The sequence below is a fragment of the Hippichthys cyanospilos genome, chromosome 10, assembly GCF_059441005.1.
Source record: "Hippichthys cyanospilos isolate Australia breed blue-spotted pipefish chromosome 10, RoL_Hcya_1.0, whole genome shotgun sequence".
NCBI classification, from domain to species: domain Eukaryota; kingdom Metazoa; phylum Chordata; class Actinopteri; order Syngnathiformes; family Syngnathidae; genus Hippichthys; species Hippichthys cyanospilos.
In genome coordinates, this window is record NC_142378.1 from 9,915,388 (window position 1) to 9,936,324 (window position 20,937).

The 20,937-nt window shown below is 38.2% G+C and overlaps 1 protein-coding gene across 4 annotated transcripts; it reads left to right on the forward strand.

The window, feature by feature from the left end:
- The first annotated feature begins 67 nt into the window (after positions 1-67).
- Positions 68-20,824, forward strand: opa1 (OPA1 mitochondrial dynamin like GTPase). Of its 4 annotated transcripts, XM_088426287.1 has the most exons (31): positions 68-212; positions 1,074-1,398; positions 1,893-1,989; positions 2,112-2,219; positions 2,759-2,812; positions 3,738-3,814; positions 6,217-6,372; positions 8,042-8,095; positions 8,347-8,451; positions 8,607-8,693; positions 8,980-9,093; positions 9,300-9,380; positions 9,464-9,538; positions 9,631-9,702; positions 9,771-9,870; positions 9,955-10,085; positions 10,266-10,338; positions 10,451-10,523; positions 10,640-10,755; positions 11,750-11,814; positions 12,012-12,088; positions 13,792-13,957; positions 14,837-14,989; positions 15,093-15,201; positions 15,988-16,067; positions 17,243-17,383; positions 17,469-17,585; positions 17,687-17,780; positions 17,938-18,048; positions 19,357-19,430; positions 19,509-20,824. In XM_088426287.1, exons 1-30 carry the CDS (start codon positions 148-150, stop codon positions 19,419-19,421), a joined length of 3,141 nt encoding a protein of 1,046 aa, XP_088282413.1. In that variant the 5' UTR covers positions 68-147; the 3' UTR covers positions 19,422-19,430; positions 19,509-20,824. The 4 variants fall into 4 exon arrangements, with proteins under 4 accessions (XP_088282413.1, XP_088282416.1, XP_088282414.1 ...); XM_088426290.1 differs by lacking the exon at positions 6,217-6,372; XM_088426288.1 differs by lacking the exon at positions 2,759-2,812.
- The last annotated feature ends 113 nt before the right edge of the window (positions 20,825-20,937 follow it).

The window sequence follows — 20,937 nt, forward strand, 5'->3', positions numbered from 1 at the left end:
TGGTGGGTGCCTTCAAGGCCGATTTGTTTGTTGGACCAGAATACCGGAAGTCGGCTGTCATTCTAGCCTGTGTCCTTTAGCTAGCAAGTCAGGCGGGTGTGTATCTTGTGGAAAGATGCATTGGGCTTTTCTTAACGTGTGACTTAAATGCATCTGTGCCATCTCGCTGTGAACAGCAGCACCATGTTGCGCGTTGGGAGTAAATTTGCATGGTAAGTTGAGTTTACTTTTGAATAAGAAACAGGTAATACTCAAAACATTAGTGAGTCGTCTACGATGAGCAAGCAAGCAGCATTAGCCTAGCTGAGACTCTTAGAAAAGGCATGCTAGTTGTTTTTACATTTCTCAATAAATGTGCAAATGCAGTTGCTCAACAATTTACCAATAGTCTAAACCCAATGTGTAGAAAATCATGACATATATATACCATGAGCTGTCTTTAACTTTGTCTCACGATCAGCTAGCTTGATAAAGATAACGGGTTGATTGGACTGATGGGCAATTTTGTTAAATCGACGTATATACACCTTGATTAAATGACGTTTGAATACATGACCCTTATCTCAATGCATACCATTATGAACGACTGCTGATGTCCACGGCCACCCATTTTTACTTGATGTCTTGGCTCATTTTTGTTTGGGCGCTTGGTGGCGACATATGCGTATACTGTATTAGTGATGATCGCGAGAAAAGGTTGTCCAAATCAGTGTTGTCTAAAATACTAAATTATTACTTCAATACTATACCTCCACAAAGGTCCTGTGTACTGATAGGGAAATGATCCCTTGGCAAAAAAATTTAAACTAACAACGGAGATGTATCGTTGACGAAACATAAACATTCATACTGTTTGCATGTTCAATCACTTCAAAATATTAATAGCTTATTGGAAAAGTCCCAAATTATATGCGTTCCCTCTTGGTAAAATTAAAATAAAGATTCACAACATTTTTTTTCTCTTAACAGCTGCTAAAATTTGTAGATTTATTTAAAATACAAGGAATACTTCACATAAGTTTTTTTTTTTTTTCTTTTCTCTTAACTCATGACCAATTTTTCCCTCATGTTAGCATGGCATGCAGGAATCTGGTCCCTACCAGGACAGGAGTGAGATTTCGCTTACCACTTCAGAAGCTGCACCCTCTGTACCGTGTTATCCACCACCGTTACTATGGAAACACCAACTCTCAGCGTCCACCCCATCGCACAGCTGCTCGCTTTTTCACCTCCATGTCTCGATTGCCCATGCGGCCACTGAAGCCACCTCTGGGGTCAGGAGGCAGGGGCTACCAGCAGAAACGAAACTTCTGGGTGGCCCGACTCGCTGCGAGGCTGCTGAAACTGCGATACATTTTGCTTGGCAGTGCCGTGGGAGGAGGATACACGGCCAAGAAGGTATGCATTTGGTCTATGTGTCAATGTGCACCAGTTTTGCCTGTTTTGTTCAGCCATTGTCCATCTTTCATTCAAAATGAATCATGACCTTGAACAGAATTGTGTTTGGCCCTATCTTCTGTGGATAAGCAAGTGCCCTTAAAGTCAGTGAAATTATGGAGACAATTATTCATCCAATAAATGTGTGGCTTTGGCATCTAGAAATATTGGCAAGCACAAGCAAAGGAGAAGGTGTGTCCAAATTTTTGGCTTGTGCTGTATGTCCCTATAACCCTTTCTTTTTAATTTACTGTATACTGTGGGCACTTGGTCACTGATTGTATCAGACTCAGAATGGGTCTATAACACATAGTTCGGAATCAATGCACTTGCAGCCTTTCAGAAATCCTCCACCCCCGCCCATCCCTCAAAAAAAAAAATATCATAAAAGCTAACATTGTTATTGTCGTGTGATGTAGAAAGAAACTTGCTCATCTGTGTCAATTTGCTTCTAGACTTATGACGAGTGGAAGGATATGCTGCCTGATTTTAGCGAATACAACTGGGTCATTCCTGACTTTGTGTGGGAACTCAGTGAACAAATAGATCTTGGTAAGTGTTGTAACTGTTGTGCCCTAAACTAAATCTTGCCTTATATAGTGTGACAATAAAATATATCGGTGGCAGTGTCATATTTACATTTCATTGCATTTTTATAATTGTTTCATCCTCAGATAAATTGGCCAAAGCGCTACCGGAGATGGAGGAGATAGCCAAACTACTGCCTGATTTTGACAAGATAGGAGAGAACTTCACTTTCATCAAAAGTTTCTTATCCTCTGGTGAGTCAGTAGAGCCTCAAATATGACTTTACCCATTTTCCCAAAAAGTCAAACAAAATGTGAAAGTTGAACAAGCCAGAATAGTGTGAGACTTCACACTTCACTACTACTTGTTTTTAAGAAATTTAGTTTGAAATCAGAGCAATTTGGCACTGCGCTGTGACTAGGCTTGCAACCCTGAAAATGAAATATGAAGGCCTCTTTCTTAGCTATAAGGGTTAGGGTGTAACCTGCTTCGTTGCCCTGTGTGAACTTTTTGGGATGTGTGTGACTACACAATCAGTTCTATTTACATTAGAAGCCAAGCCAATAAAAATACATTTCATCTGAAAACTCTATTTATGAGTGCAATGCATGTTCAAATTTGATTAGATGACACAAATTAGGGTTTTTTTTTGTTTGTTTGTTTTTTTGCTTTGCACATCATTTCATTTCACAGCATTGACCACCATCCCTCTGCTTATGTCTTTCATGATTATTTTGTTGTGCTGTTCTTCCTTTTTCCTCCTCCCCTGCCCCTCTGTCCACATTATTCGCAGGTGTGAGTTTGGGTAGTGAAGTCAAAGGAGCTTCTGGTCTGCTTCTGTTGTTAGGTGTGTACACCAAAACTCATTAGTGCTACCCACCTACGTCTTTTCTTTCTACTGCTTTTTTTTCTTCTATTTGTATAACCAGCATCTTTGTATGGTTTGGTGGCCTATTTACTTCGTCCACTTGGGAATCCTTGCCATGCTTAGATGTTGCCATCCATTTTGTCAATGCAACTTCTGATTTTAGTGTGCAGGTGTTTTCTCACTGCACATAGTAACCTGTATTTTGTGCAAAATTTCAAGCAATTCTTTGAAGTTGCTTGGATCCATTTAATACCAGGTGCAAATTCAAATAAAATTCCCATAGAACATGGATGACTTGTTTTTATTCAGTCAAAAAACATCTTATCATACCCAACATGTTTTCCCCCTTTTTTTTCCCCTTTTTTCGAAACTTTGCTAACTAGTGTGTCTGCCTCCTTTGACTTCCACCCTCTCTTTCATCTGGTCCACGTTTTGATTTAAATGGGACAAACTTGCTCTGCTTTTAGTTCATGCTCAGATGTTTGGAAATTACAAATACGTTCCTGAGGTGAAGTTGCTATCATTTCCATTGAAATGTAGAACAAAAACTAAAATGACAGTGGACAGCACATTTGCTCTGAGCCATTAAACTTCAAAGAAATCCATGATATCTCTTGACCCGTGGTAGTAATGGCATCTCATCTATCGTTACCAGACCAGTGCATCAGTCATTTTATTTGCTCTCGTCAGTACAAATTCACACACTATGTATACACTTTCAACATTTAGCATGATAACATTTAAGATGACATCTATATAGGATAGTGTGTTGGATACATCGTTGCAAACTTTTCCACACATCTGACGTTTTGCAAAGGACATTGTCATTTGTCACCAGAAGAAGTTAAGCATTATGATGAAAATATTTAAAAGACATATTTAATGATGTTGTGTGTCTGTTTAGAAAGTTCTGGTGATCCCCAATTAAAAGCCACCGATGGTTCTACTGCAGCCTCACAAGATGACAAGCAATACAAAAAGGTAACACCAGCCCCCGGCCTCACTTTTCCGCTTCCAGCTACTTGGCCCTTCTTCCTCACCAAAATGGCAAGGTGTGAGGTTCAAATAATAGTATTTCTTTTAGAATGTGATCTGTGAAAATGGGTGTCTTTCCAACCCATTAGTATAGATTCAAAATTGAGATGCTCACAATTATTTTTCCCCATTGTGAAGAAATATCTAAATAAGTGGTGTACGCATATAACATCCAACCATTTTTTTTAATGCTCTAAAAGAAGCTAAAAAATATTCAACTGTGCAGAAGTCAAAACAAGCATGCAGCTTCACTTTAGGCATTCATTGCTTTGCCTAGTGTGTATTTTGTCCACGACAAAAACGTGTTTCCTCTTGCATACCGGAGGCTGTTGTAAGTCTGCCGCCCTCTGAAGTTGAAAAATCCTTTTGTACATTTTGAGTCTTTTCACTTCCCTGGCAGGTAGAGGTGGATGATATTACCCAAAAATAAAATGTGTTTTTTTTCTCCAGTCGTTCTGGGCAATTATGATTACAATCAATTTTAATTGGGAAAAAAAAAAACACCCATTTTTTTTAAGGGACACTATGTAAGATATAGACTGTTTTTCATTAAAAATAAATAAATAATTATACATTTCAAAAACTTGCAAATAAATGTGTTCTTAACGAACAACAGTATGTTTTAAATATAATCGTAGGTGTAGTTATCATTAAATGATATTATAGGGGGTGGCACTCCTCCGGAGGCTGCCAAGTCTGTTATAGCAACGAACAATGGTAAATGCAGCACCTCCTGCTGTCTGTAATGAAAAACTGTCTAAATCTTACAAATTGTCCCTTTCAATGGTGAAAAACCTACTTCTGCATGCCGACAAGGCCTTGGCATTTTAAAAGCGCCTCCCACAAACAATTATAGTCATCAGAGTGGCGACGTGAGTTAGATCAACTGTTTGTATTTGATCTATGTTGGCCATCAAGTGACTAAGAGGCTCAAAATGCTCAAATTTGGCTTGATTTTCAGTAAATGTTAACTCGTCTTCTTTTGATTTATCGACCAAATCCACAAATAATAAAAATGAAATAAATTACAGAAGTGATGGAATTTTACAGGTCCAGAAAATTATCAAGATCCGTGTTTAGTATGTATCAAGTCAATATACAGTGCAGCAGTGCAAAACAAAACCACTATTCTAGGAAGTGTCTTTTTTTTTGTTTTGTTTTGTATATCAATACACTGTCATTATGACTTTATTATCTTGGTTCAGGTTATTGTGAGACTTATTTTTAACTTGCTTATATATTCATGCTACGGCCCCCGCTTAAGGAACAACTGTTGTAAACTGAGGTGCCTATGCAATTGTACTCACTGTGCGGCAGTATTTGTTTACACTGCTGAAATGTTCCTTCTTGTATGAGATCATCTTTGCTTCATCCCACTTGTACTGTTTTGTCCCCCCCCCCCCCCAACACACACTATTTTTGTTATATTTACTGTGCACACGCACACACACACTATTTTGTTATATGTAATGTATATAGTCATTTGTTGGAAAACAAACTTTTCCCTGAAAGTCCTTCCCCATCTGCAGTCATCTCCAACATGCCACATAAAATAGAATACACAAGCATCAACATACAACACATGGATAATATTAGGGTGCTTTAAGTTATAATGGTGCAACAGGGTTCACTCTTTTAGGAAGATTTAAGATTCTGTTTGGTTGGATTCATCCACATTAAGCATACTTGAATGGTTCTTTTTTTGTATACTGAGGCACAGTCTCACCATTTTGGAAGCATATCATCATCCACAAGCTTGAAATATGTCGTCGAGGGGTGTGTCATAATATTTAGTTCTATATTGTGATGATGAATGATGATATGGTAAATTATAATAATGGGAATGGAGTGATCTGAGTTTCATGAGCTGCCGTTTAGTATGTGATTCAGCCTTCATAGAGTATCCCGCACTTGCCTACTAATCATTGTCACATTCTCATATTCCCTGAGAATATGCTTTTTTTTTGTTTTTTTGATATAATAGATACAGTATTACCGCAAATTGTGTTGTATCCTCAGCAGCTTACAATCTTTGCACGCTTTGATACTGTTGTGATGAGTTAGGATGTTAAGGGAGAACAGATCAAGGCCACTTGCAGAGAGGTGCTGATTGTGGTATGAGTCGCCTCTCCTGCCATCAGTTTTGTAAAGTTTGGCCTCAGACTTTGTTGCATTGCACTGATGATGGTGGCAAGATTTCCATAGCTGACTCCTTGACCGAATCATCGTGAACAAGCTAGGAAGCTTTATTTCCATCTAGTCGTTGGATTGCAGCAATGGCCTTGTGGGCTGGTTGCTGTTTGTGTTGCTGCCCCTGCCTGTCTTCTCACTATGACGTACCCCGGCAGGGTCTGCTCGGCGAGCTCATTCTTATTCAGCAACAGATCCAACAGCACGAGGAGGAGGTCCGGCGGGCAGCTGCTGCCAATAATGCGCGTCCCCCACCGCCAGAGCCTGCTCCCACGCCGCCTCCGAACCCCAGCCCCCTTCATCACACACGCAAGGTGAAAGTCCCACCGTGCCTAGAGCCACCCTCGCCAAAAAAAAAAAAAAAATCCACTTAAGATGTTCCCAGCTAATCCGTTTATGTACCCTGTGGCTGGAAAGCACTAAACACAGACCAACAAGGGCTACATTTAAACTACATGGTTCAAGTGACACAATTCTTTTTTTATTCATGTATTTATTTTATCTCGTGGCACAATTTGGACATGTGTCGTGGCTGCATTAAAACATAAAAGGAAATATCCTCAGATTGCAATCAAACCTTTTCCAAATTGGGATGCTATTCTGATATCTGCCAATATGGGTCCTTCATAAAGGTGGAGTTTGGCATTGAAATACATGCATACACCTTCGTGTCAAACCAAAGAACACCAATAAACATTTTCAAACACACATGTAAATTTAAATTTAATATGGTCTAAATACTGCATGTATCATTAGAGCTGTGTCGGTTGTTAAATAAGCAGTATACAGTAATTGCATATGGTGGCTAGGTGAATACATGAAGTTCACACACATAAATGAAAACAGAATACAGTGATTAGCAAATCATTTCCAACTTTCTTGGTTCTGTCCAAGGATGTCAACGGGAATCCTGCTGAGGAGTGCCAATGACGTCAATTGACACCAAGTAGTTTATTTTGAAGGGGAAAAGGTAGAGAAAATGTTTTGAGATCACAGATTTGATCATCAATTATAATTATGGTTCGTCAGAATGTTTATTAGCTAGCAGGTTCTCGTAAGGAAATGGCAGACGATTAAAGATTTAATCAGATTTACTTTTATGTCTTCTAAGAATTTTACACAACAATATTGGATATGTGTCACTTGAATTGTATGTGGAAATAGATATATAATTCTGACACAAGCATTAAATTGGAATTGGGTACTTGCCGCTGAAGTTTTAAATCCAGCCAAGATTTGAAGGAAACCAGTACTTGTTGTATGGTATGAGGCTATAGTATGCTGTGAGAGTAGCTTGTCGACACGCTACACATGGACCTCCATTGATTGGTCCCCCGGATGTCGCACATCATGCACAACTGTACTCCTTTTTCTGTATGGGAGCATGAGGTAAAGAATGGGAAACCTCTGCATGGTGTGAGCTGTACTTTGTGAAACTTCTGTGGTGCAGTCAAGGAGTGCAGGATTCTCACTTCTGAATCCAAACCATCTAACGTTGTTTGTGCCTTTCATCAAGATTTATCAGGCTTTTAATCCCTCTGCAACTGTCTTTACTCTCTTCCTGCCAAATCCAATTTATCCCTGTCAGCTGTGTGTCCTGTTTTGTTTGTTGATAATTTAAGCAAATCTGCTGCACATGTACAAAATATGTACCTGAATGGGATTTCAATGAACAATCACATAATTGCCTGTGAACGATTTTGTGAATTCTGAATCAATACTGGAGCTTGCCATTTGATGTGAACTGTTTTTTGTTTTTTCTACCACCACATATAAAAATAACAGAATACTAGCGGAATAAGGACAGTGTCTACTTCCCCAGTCTCTTAATTCCTCACTACACTTAAATTCTTATTATTATACTATGCATGTAAAAAGTAATTTTTGTGTGGAAAATGGTCAGGCTTCTTGCTTGTGCTTGCAGCAAGAAAATGCATTACTTCAATAAGTTATCAACCTATATTTTTTCTCTGTGATTGTTAGTCTTCAGATAAAGAAAAGATAGATCAACTCCAGGAGGACCTGCTTCGTACCCAGGTAGACTCACACGTAAACATAGACATCTATTCCATGTTTGATATATACAGTATATGATGATAAATAGAACTTTGTGGTACTGAATTCATTGCTAATTAGGTTTTTGTTCGACTTTATCAGAAAAAAACAATGTGAAGGTTAGACTGGCTGACTCAGATGACTAAGTTATGCAAATCTGTATGAGTTGTATAAGAAACACTTTTTCTACCTAGTGATCTGTCCTCTGGTTGTTTCCTCTCATCTGTTGATAGCTTAAGTATCAACGCATGCTGGAAAGACTAGAAAAAGAGAACAAGGAGTTGAGGAAAGTGGTTCTACAAAAAGATGATAAAGGGATTCACCAAAGGAAAGTAAAGGTTGGTAACATTAGAAACACACTCTTTCAAACTCTGCGTTTTTCTTAAGCATTTTAATTGTTTACAAAACCAAAGAATAAACAATTGTTATTTCACAAAAGTTAACAGGATTTGTCAAAGTATGCATCACTTTGCCTTTTTTTTTTTTTTTGTAGAAGTCCCTTATTGATCTGTATTCTGAAGTTTTGGACATCCTGTCCGACTATGATGCCAACTATAACACACAGGATCACTTACCCAGGGTAAGAGGAATACACTGAGGTAAAGGTATGACTGGTAAATTAAGTCAGATTAGTTTGTTTTAAATTCATAGTTTTTACTCACAACTTAAGTCTTAAAAATGTTTAAGTACAACTAGAATGCCATGAAAATCTCAAATCCCTGTCTTGTTGTTTGTCTTGTATTCCCTTTTTTTTTTTACAATTTATAATGTAATGTAATTTCTAAATCAATCCTATAATTTTCTAAGATCGTAATCAGGAGTGTATTCTTTTGTCTCTTCTTTCCATTCACTACTGTTCTTAAAAGGTGGTTGTGGTGGGCGATCAGAGTGCTGGAAAGACTAGCGTGCTAGAGATGATTGCCCAGGCCAGGATTTTTCCCAGAGGCTCTGGAGAGATGATGACACGCTCTCCAGTCAAGGTACACGGAACCAGAGTGAAGAAGCTCTTTCTGAATATTTTTTGGCGTGTAAATAAGCAAAAAGGCAAAGACATGTAAACAAAACATGTATTCATGGCATATTGATACAATTAATTGGAAATACATTGATAGACTTTGCGATTGGGAGTACATTTTGGAAGAAAAAAGTACATCGATAGATTTCACTTTCTGTTTTCTTTGTGTAGGTGACACTCAGCGAAGGCCCCCACCATGTGGCTTTGTTCAAGGACAGTGGCCGTGAGTTTGACTTGACCAAGGAGGAAGATGTAAGACAAAAACATTTTGTTTCCATAAGGCACAAATATACAGTATTCAGATGCTAACTTTTTTTTTGTTTTATACTGTGCAGCTGGCTGCCCTGAGGCATGAGATTGAGCTGAGGATGAGAAAGAGTGTCAAAGAAGGACAAACTGTCAGTTGCGAGGTGTGTACATTTTAACAGTATTGTTGTAGGATTGGAAATTTGACATGGAAGTGTTTTGGTTATTGGTGAATTTGATTGTATGTAATTAACAGACTATATCCTTGAGCGTCAAAGGCCCAGGAATCCAGAGAATGGTCCTTGTTGATTTACCAGGTGTCATCAGTGTGAGTAAATTGTGCATTTATTTGGGTGTATTTCTGTAGATATTTATGATTTTATATGTCTTTCTCAGACGGTGACAACAGGCATGGCATTAGACACTAAGGAAACCATCTTCAGCATTAGCAAGGCCTACATGCAGAATCCCAATGCAATCATCCTTTGCATTCAGGGTCAGCTACAAGTGACCATATTCAAGCCAGATGGTAACAATGAGTGGCACCATATTATCATATTTTGAATCTGTTCCCATCTAGATGGCAGCGTGGATGCAGAGCGAAGCATTGTAACTGATCTTGTCAGTCAAATGGACCCCCACGGGAAAAGGACCATATTTGTGTTGACCAAAGTGGATCTGGCTGAGAAGAACCTGGCTAGCCCAAGCCGAGTATGACTCTTTTCAAGTTGATTGAAATATATTTGTAGAAGATATATATGGTTGAATACCAAAATATTTTGTCAGGAAATAGAAGCTATATATTTCTCTTCCACAAGAGGGCAGACATTGCTAATTTTATGACAATAAGATATTTAGCAGCGTCAAAAACAAATGTGTTTATTATTTCAGATCCAGCAAATAGTTGAGGGCAAGTTGTTTCCCATGAAGGCTCTGGGATACTTTGCTGTTGTGACAGGAAGAGGTAATTCCTGTCAGGCTTTTTACTTCAACATCAATCAAACAGTAATTTGTAATTTAATTTAGTTTTAACTCCAGAAATGACTGAAGTTCTGCTGTTGCTGATGCATTCATAGGAAGCAGTGGTGAAAGCATTGACTCGATTAAGGATTATGAGGAGGACTTCTTCCAGAATTCCAGATTATTGCGGTAAGAAGAAACAATGCAATGAATCTTAGTGTTTATTTATTAATTAGAAAGAAGGTTAAAGTATATTTTATTGCATTGCTTTGTGTTTCATGGACAATCAATGGTCCTTTTATTAGGGAGGGCATGTTGAAGGCCCACCAGGTGACCACCAAAAATTTGAGTCTTGCCGTCTCCGATTGCTTCTGGAAAATGGTCAGAGAGTCTGTGGAGCAACAAGCTGACGTCTTTAAAGGTAGGATCTCTGTTTGGTTTAGGTATTTACTTATATATGGTGTTTAATAAACTAAATTACAAGATTCAGCTGCCTGTTTTATATAAAAGAGTTTCTGTAAGCAAATTTCCCCACCGAAATGATCGTGCTGGGCTCCGAGTGGTTGGTTGCTTTTCAATTAGACTTTTTGGGGGCTGAGCGGCTACAAAGATACAATCCTTGAGGTGGTTCAAAAGCATCAGCCATGCCCCCCCCCCCCCCCCCCCCTGTTTTTTTCCTTTTTGTTTTAACCCCCGTTTCCAGCCTACTTAATTGACCATACTTTTCATATCCTGCCACTTTTACCTTGCTTGGTCTGCCCACCTTAAGCAATTAGTTGAGACGATCACAGGCTAAAAGAACTAGAGATTTATAGCCGTACTCCTGCAGTTGCTTACAGGGCTTATTGTGTGCTATATCGATCTGATCCACTACTCATCAAATCACGCTCAGCCACACCCCCCATTCCTGTTCAGAGCCCATGTGGTACCACAACCCAGCATTTAGCCTAATTCCCAGTTTGAATAGGGACCGGCGGTTTCTAGATTGGGTGCGTGTGTGGCTATGTGGCTATATCGATGTGTTCACATAAATGTGAACTAAACTACAGACTTTTGCCAAGAGTGTGCGACGGTCCCAGTTCCTCTTATCCTTAGGGAGTAGTTAAGTGTGTAAGTCATTACCCAGTTTTAGCCAAACTGGCGCCATGAACATCAGTCGAGATACTGGTACGTCATTATCATAAAACTCACAAGGTCATATCAAGGACATATGCTGTTCTTGCTTGTTGATTTACAAACTGCTACTTTATGCAAATGAAATTTTACCATAAAGCTTTAATCTTGACAGTCATGCGTGTCATTGAAATTACATCTTCATAAGTTCACATTTTCTTACATATCATACTAAACAAAAATGTTTGTCATGAATTATAGTTCCATAATTCAAGTACTATACATTTTTTTTTTCTTTTTAGCATCCCGCTTCAACTTGGAGACTGAGTGGAAAAACAACTACCCTCGTTTGAGAGAGCTGGACAGGGTAAGAAAAAAAATACTGTATCTCTTAATTATTATATTTCAACATAGTCCCACAAAATACATCCCACAGACATTAGAACAATAAAAACAGTCACTTACAGCTATGCTATAAACTGTCTTATATTGGAATAAATAGTTTATGAGAAAACTGGATTTGTTAATCTAATAATGGACTAATTACGCAAATGTGTTTTGCAGAATGAACTGTATGAAAAGGCCAAGAATGAAATCTTGGACGAAGTCATCAGCTTAAGTCAAGTGACCCCACAGCACTGGTAAAATGATTTACTATTCCAAAAGGAGGAGGCAATTATGTCCAGAACTTTTATTTTATAATTTACCATATTTGAAAACTTAGCAGTTGCATACTGATGGTATTGGTACAATGGAAATTAACCCTGGCAGTGCTCTATAAACAAGGTTGGTCGAGGCCCCAGTTTGTGTTTTTGCAGGATTTTGAAGCAAAGATGATGATGACATTCTCATGTATTTGTAGGCTAAATACTAAAAACATGGCATTTCATCCCATAATGCAGTGCTTCTCAAATAGTGCGGCGGGGGTTTTGTGTTAGACAATGCCGGGGGGGAGGGGGGGGGGGGGGGGGGGGGTCCAGGGAAAAGGATTTGTTTTTGCCATGTGAAGTGTAATTGTGATTAAATAAGGATTGGCATCTTTTTTTCAGAAACTTTGATGCACTTGAGATTTTCTCTGCTTAGACAAACCTTTAACCTGTGTAAAGGCTATAAAAACTAGTTGAAAGTTGTTGTAAGTTGGTTTATATTATTTTTTCCTTTTGGCAATCTTAAAAAAGGATATAGTTTTAGGTATACTTATACCATTTTTATAGATAATCTTATTTATGATTGGTGTGGCAAGTAGGGGAGGGCCCGAGATGTTTTCTTTTTCCTGGGGGGCTTTGCAAAACATAATTGAATTTGATATTGACTTGCAGATGTCAAATAAATACATTAATAAATCAACTTTTTTTTTTTTTTGGTAAAGAATGTGGCTTCCGTTGTACCAAAGTTCTCCCAGTAAACATTATGGAGGGGAAAATGCTCCATTTTTAGTAAAGATTTTTCTTTTTTCAGATCTATACCAGCACGGATACTCGGCTGAATTGTGCTCATGAGTTGTCACCGATACCAAAGTACTTTTGATACACAAAATTTCTTCAAAAAACAATGATTGATCATTTTTAAAGAAAGACCTACCGATACAATTAAAGCATTTTCCTAAAAAGTGCATAAAAAAATTTACAATATTCCACCCTCCTAATTTGTCATTTCTAGTTTATGATCGAAAACTGCTCCCAGAGAGCTGCTGATACTGCGAGTACACCCGACACCGATGCTAGTTTTGACATTTGACCTAAAAGTACGATCAAACGAGTTTGCTAGTATGTTTAAACGTCTTTACTCCAGAGCAATAGAGCAACACGAAGATGCTCTGGACAAAAGGAATATATATTTTGGAATTAATACAAACAAGCTTCCACTCAATCAGACATAAACTAATTAAAGTCTATGTGAGGAGGGATTGAGGGGCTAGGGGCGTATACTGGTTTGTTATGACCAGCATGCTTGCCATCACTTTTTGCAATCAATATTCTTGATGAATGGGCCATGGACGTGAACAGGGGTGGCCTGGTTATCCAACCTAAGCTATCGAAGATCATGCTTATTGACAGTGAGGATGGCTTTCCAGAACAAAAGGGACCCGTATCGAAATATGAGCATCCTTTTGTGATAAATGAGAGTTGTAGCTCCAGTTTGGTCGCATGGGGACATGGTGCACCAGCCAGAGTGGTATTGCTCCATTGTCAGCTTGCCATAAGGGGATACAGTGGGGAGACTTCACTGCTTACAGGGTTGGATTGAAACTATATTTTACAGTCCGAGTGCAATCACAAATGCGGTGCTCCATTTGAAAATGAGTTGGTCTAAAGGATTTCACTCTTGTTTTCTACTGTAACAGGGAAGCCATCCTGCAGAAGAAGCTGTGGGAGCGTGTCTCCACACATGTTATAGAGAACATTTACCTACCTGCTGCGCAAACGATGGACTCAGGGACCTTTAACACCACTGTAGACATTAAACTGAAGCAGTGGACTGACAAGCAGCTTCCACACAAAGCCCTTGAGGTAAAAACCTTTAACAAAGGTCTCAAGCCATTCAGCGATACAATGTTGTTTGTCATTTAGATGCAATTGTAACGATGCATTCTAATGGTCCGTCTTTTTTTTTTTAAACAACATTGAATTAACATTGAGGATCAAACTCCCCCATTTTTATGAACCATTTTGCTTAAGATTTCTAATGTCGAAAAAAATGGTGTCCTTTGCCTTCCTCGTGTTGCTAAATGAATTAATGACGTTTTTAAAAATACTTTTGAGTAAGCATGCACTATTTACAGGTGATAGGAATGGGGTCAGCCTACGAATAATAAATTCATGTGTAATTAACGTCTTTTGAAATGCCTGGAAGGGGCGAGATTTTTACTAGTATTTACTTGCATTGCTATGGCCTTAAAAATCATACATACAGAATTTAAGAAAACATATGCGCTACTTTAGCTCATTGAATTAAGGACATATCTGGTGTGCATCTCTCCAATAGAAGATGATTAAATCCATATTGCAATAGAGGTCAAGAGTAATAAAACAATATGATTTGGTTTGATTTAATGAGTACTATTTGATTTATTTTAATACAGCTCAGTTTGAAGTTAGATTAAAAAGGTTTATCATTGCCAATTTAAAATATAAATGAACGTATTAGTAAGTTGTGGCATTTCGCCGCCAATAAATAATGATTCCATATGCATACCGATATATTTGAAAGGGTTAACAATTTAATTCTGTACACTTGCATTTGTAAAATCAAAACTGACTTTCCATTCTTTTTTCTTTTTTTTTTTGGTCTGTCAACTACCAATGTCCGTCAACTACAGCAAACTACTTCAGCACAACTTCATCTATGTTATCTTCACCTTTGATTGACAATGTTGATCTTGTTTTGAGGTTGCTTGGGAGACGCTCCAGGAGGAATTTGCTCGCTTCATGGCTGAGTACAAAGGCAAAGACCAGGATGACATCTTTGACAAGCTGAAGGAGGCCGTGAAGGACGAGAGCATCAAGAGGCACAAGTGGAACGAGAGGGCCATGGACAGCCTGGTAAACACATTGTCAACATGTTCTGGCTAACTGAATACAAGCTCAAATATGTCAGCTGCCATGTGTAATGTTCTTCCCATGTTCTTGTGCTTTGTGTCATCAGAGGGTGATTCAGCACAATGCCCTGGAAGACCGTTCCATCACCGACAAGCCTCAGTGGGATGCTGCTATTCAGTTCATGGAACAGACCTTGCAGTCACGCCTCAAAGACAGTATGTGCCCTGCTTTGTGAATAGCATTAGCAACGTGACAAGTGACCGCCTTTGTGGAATTTTCTTAAAAATGAACAAATAAATAAAGTGGATGGAGTAAGCTGTACAAATAGTCAGTGAGCGATTGTGTCATTTGATGGCCCAGTAAAGGTGTGGGATTCAAGCCTTTATAAAAATATTGGAAACAATATAATTTTACTACTATCAGCTCACTATCAAATAATTAAAAAGTGTATTTTTTTTATATAAGTTATAACTATACATTATTTATCTTCTCCTACATGTGCATTCTTTTTAGATACAAACAAAATTTGCATATGTTAACCGGCATGTTAACCAGTTACCATTCACGTTTAGCATTCGCGCCCTAGATATTTAAGGGCAACAAACACTAACTGCCATTTAGTTCACGCTGTACATTACACATGTATTAGTTTCCTTAAAGTTACTTACAAAAAAACAAAGAAAAAAAATCCTCAAAAAACACTGATGAAGAATCATCAAAAAATAGGGGGAAATGTGGAAGGACATTTTCCATAAAAAGATGCTCATGTGTAAGTTTACTGGGCCCTCTTTTGCAAATTTTGGCCACCATCCCCAACGGCAGTCAAAGAACAAAAACAAAAGCCTATTTTTCCCCATGGGCCGTGGTCTAAAATTCCTCTAAAGTCTACCAAAACAAACTCATGAAAAAACAATTGACTTCTAAAGTAGTGCAGATGTCCTATTTTAGTGCAAGCTCCGTTTGCCTTATGCAAGTCTTGCTGTTGTTTTTGTATTGTGCAGCTGAAGCTGTGATCAAAGACATGGTGGGCCCAGACTGGAAGGAGAGGTGGATGAACTGGAAGAACCGAACACAAGATCAGGTAGTGTTTCTACACTATTTACGGGCTCTTTAGTTTAATGGATACCTTAGGCCAGTGGTTCTCAAACTTTTTTTAGTGATGTAAAATATATTTTCAGTCAATTACCCCTTAACTCTCTTAAAAAAAAAGAAGAAAAAAAGACATCCCTTCAGTGTCTGATTTATTAAACTCTAGATCATTTCACTTCATTTTTATTGGTCCACAAAAAAATAACCAACCCAAAGTGTCCTGTTTTGGATCATAGAGATCTGTTGTCAAAAAGAAAGAACTGAATTATTAGTAAATATTTTTCCACAAAAAATAATCAATATAAAATGTCTGTTCTCAAAAAGAAATAATTATTAATAAATATTTGTCCACAGAAAAATATTCAACATAAAGTGTCCTGTTTTGAGGTTATGGTAGAGATCTGTTCACAAAAATAAATCATTAACTTAATTATTAATAAATATTTGTCCACAAAAAATAATCAACATAAAGTGTCAGACCTGGAATAGTAATAGCAGTCGTGTCAAGTGCCGCAACAACATAACATCACACTCCACCTCCGTGCATAGGCCAACATCAAAATAAGCACACCAAATAATACATGGATGCCACTGCAATATTCTTATCAGGCTTTTAGTTAGAAGTTTTTCCTCGGCGCGCTGGTTGCATTCCGTTAAGTTTGACACGTCCAATTCTGTTTGCTACTGATGTGAGCTTGTGACGTATGGTGCATTCAAATGTAGTTGAACATTTCAAACTCATCAGGAATTAAAGGCCATTGATGCATGAAATATTAATAACTGTAATATAATGATAATAATACCATTTTATTACTTAACCATAAAAAAAATTTGCTCCACAAAATGAAAACAAATATTCCTACAGCTGCTATGCATAAAAAAAACGAATACAAATGCAAAGCAGCTTTTAGTATCAGTGAGCCAGTATTAAGAATGTCAAGTGAAATGCAAAACAACCTGGTGTGTGTGTTTGTTTTTCTGTACATTTGTATACCCGTGTTAAATATCCTTAAGTATTAAAAGTAACATGAAATACAAACAACATCAAAAACACTGTTGTTTGTGAGAATATAATCTGAAAAACGTATAGTACTAAACAAAGCTGTTATTATGACAAGCCAATAGATACATGACTTAAGAGGTTAAGCCGTATCACTCGCTTTGCAGCATATCCGGAATGAGACAAAAACAGAGCTTGAGCGCCTGCTGAAGTTGCACGACGAGCACACGGCTTACCTGGCCAACGATGAGGTCACCACAGTCAGGAAGAACCTGGAGGGACGATCCGTAGAAGTAGACCCGGTGCTTGTGAGTCAACGACACTCAAAATGTATTTTATATGAATAACTCTTGTTGTGCCATGTTCTGAGTATCATCCTTACTGTCATTCCAGATCAAAGACACCTGGCATCAGCTATATCGACGGCACTTTTTGCAAAAAGCTTTATCACATTGTAACCTCTGCAAAAGGGGCTTCTACTACTACCAGAGGCACTTTGTTGACTCTGAGGTAAAAAAAAAAAAAAAAGACACAAATGCAATGGGTCAATTTTGTCAATGTGACCGATCAGTTTAAACTGTATTCAAAATGGCTGTTGTGCATTTCCCCAGTTGGAGTGCAATGACGTCGTTCTGTTTTGGAGAATTCAGAGGATGCTGGTCATCACAGCCAATACACTACGGCAGCAGCTCACCAACACTGAAGGTAATGGACCACTTCATACGTTTTGGATACTGAGCTCCAATCTCATAACATCCAAACTTTTTACTACTGCATTACTCTTTGATTTGAACCGCTTGTCAAAATACGTAGCCGTTTAGAAGCGATCATTTATACTATGTCACAAATTTATTCTCCTCAGTGCGCCGGCTGGAGAAAAACGTGAAGGAGGTTCTAGAGGACTTTGGAGAGGATATGGAGAAGAAATCTCAGCTCATTACCGGCCGCCGAGTTCAACTTGCCGAGGATCTTAGTAAGACATCATTTGAACTTAATTGTACATTTTGTTTTCAAAGATGTAGCCAAGTATTAGCCCAAATTGTCCAAGTGATGCGTAGGTGGCAGCTAATGTGAAACTATTCAGCTGGGGTCGCAGGGCTTAATCTCCAAAAGGCACACACCACCTTCAGGAAATGTACCGCTTTGATTGGCGCGATCTTGAAATGAGGGCGGTTCTTGACAAATCTGGGCCTATGTTATTGTCTATTCTAGTGTCTATTCTTAGGACTACAAATAGTCCTTCCTAGAATCGTTTAATTTTTCCAACAAATATATGTCATTGATGTCAGGTGCAATTCCCATCTCCATTACCATCACTTTTTACCGTCACACATAGATAGTGCTGTGCCAACCGTGTTTGATTTACTAAACTTTGGAACTAAGTTTGTCGTGTATTTTATTGAACAACTCCACAAGTGGCTTCTGTAACATCATCTATTTCATTTCTGATTCATCTGCTGGAAAATTGAGTCAAAAATGACAATGTGCATACATATTAAACCAAACAAAAAAAAGGGAGTCAAGGTTGTGCAAAGGAATCACTGTAACACAATTTAGCAATAAGTTGCTTCATGTTACAATTAATTGGTTTTTAATTTGAAAAGAAAAATGCAATGTTTCTGTGCTCCTGTCACCGAATTAAAAAGCATTAATTTGCCGAAACCCTGTTGCTATTTCACGCATCCCCTGAAGTGTCTTTACATACACCCAGGGGTACTTGGACCCCCGTTTGAAAACTGCTGGTCTCAAGCAAGCCGCTTTCAACACTAATTTGTCAAAATAACATATGTACTGTACATGTGGAATTAGCCATAATATGGAATTTCCTCTCCATCTGGTCATATGCAAATTTTTGTCATGTTTCTCTGCACCAAGCAGCCCGTTGAGTCCTTGTTGCACTTTTAACATCGGCCACATCAGAACAAGTTAAGCTTCCAAGCCCGAGCTTCTCGTTTTCTGATGATCCCACAGCCGGCCGCCTACTTTCTTTACACCTCCTAAAGTCCTTTACGGTCATGCGGACAGATGTTGGTAATCCCTCTGTGATTGGCCCAGATTGTCACTCAGATCACTCTCAGTTGCACTTGAGCTGAGCTCGTGGAGGCCCGCCTGCTGCTGTGGTGGGAGATCAGGTCATGTTTCAAAGTAGCCCACACCTGCTCATTTGACTAAAAAGTGTGCGGCGTATTAATGCTTTTGCAGCCACGTCTACATCGGCGCTTTGCAAAGTCACTATTTCCCATAATACAAAACAAATCCCGAATGTTGTGAATCTTTGCAGAAAAAGTTCGTGAGATCCAGGAGAAGCTTGAAGCTTTCATAGAAGCTTTACACAAGGAGAAATGAAACACAAAGGTAGAGTAGTTCTGTACATGTAAATCCACGTTTCATTGAACATGTCTCATGTCTTTATTCTTTCACTCTGCTCCACAGAACTGTTAAGATGTCAAGGTAATGGTTTGCTGGCAGAAAAATGGGGGAAAAAAAACAACAACAAAAAAACGCACTGATTCATCCACCGTCATGGACTGCTGGATGTCACACATCCAAGGCCCACTTATCCGATTTTAATTCTCACACCTTTGCTACCTGACCTGCTCAGACATTGATGGAAAATGTGGACCTCAGAAGAAGCAAGATTTGTCTGAAGATTTTCTCTTGGAATATATTTTTCTTTTTTTGTGGGGAAGCTGTCTGGTTTAAATATGAGGCACCACCTCCCATTGTTAAACATGAAAACACAGAAGAAGGCTGCATGTTTGTGGCAGTGTGATTCTTTTGGACATTCACCCTGTTTAGTTGCACTAAAGATGGAAAGTATTTATGCTGTCTCTTCAAGCTTTGAATCATGTTGGCCCCCCTGTATCATAATTACACCACTTGGACAAATTCAACTGTTGCCCTGGACACATTATTATTTATAGATTATTTTTTTGCTGGACTGCAATATAAGAAAGCACTTATAAGTTAATTATGTCCACAACACCCTCATGTTGCATAGTTTGTGTGCGCAACTGTGTGCCTGTGTCCGCATATGTCCGTCGCATCAGGTTTTGATCATCAGTGTCAACTTTCACTTTTCTCATGTTCCGAAAGATTTTACTCAAGTAGTCCACTTTGTTGAAATGTGTAAATACAATTGGTGAAAATAATAAAAGGTTTAGCATGTGTGTGTATAATTTAGACAAATAGTAAACTAAGAATAATAAAACTCAAGTTTTTTTGTTCTTTCTGGTCTATTTTCAACAGAGCAAAAGGTACGCATGACTTTGAAGTGACAGTACAATTACTGTATTGTAACAAAAAATATGCCATTCCGGAAATGATAGTTCAAATTGATGTATAACATTAATTAAACATGTTTATTATTTTATCAATAGTGTCTATTGATCTGGTGGTAGTCAGTACCCAAAGCTCTCTTTAATATTTTCGGAATTTGACAACCATAAAAATAAACATGTTAATTGTTGGCTTATAGAACAGACCAAGATTTCTTCCGTGAGTCATTTTGATTTGAATCACTTTTGATTGTCAATCTAAATTTGCTTTCTTCCAACTTGGAGAATTTCACCAGGGTGTGTTTACAGGTTGTGAGTAATCCAGTATTCATTTACTGTACGCATGTTTATAAGGCTACGAAGTCATAAGCGGCTGTGCTTTCTCAAACGGGTACGGTGATGTCAAATTAGCGGTGCTCACATTACGTTTACTACATTTGTGTTGGAAATAAAATTGAAAAATTAAAATGATTTTTTTTTTTCCCCACGACTTCTCATTCAGCGTTAGCTCACGGAAATTTATATTATGCATATTAGTGGAGTTTTCCGACATTGTAAGTGAAAATGGATTTTAAAAACAGAAT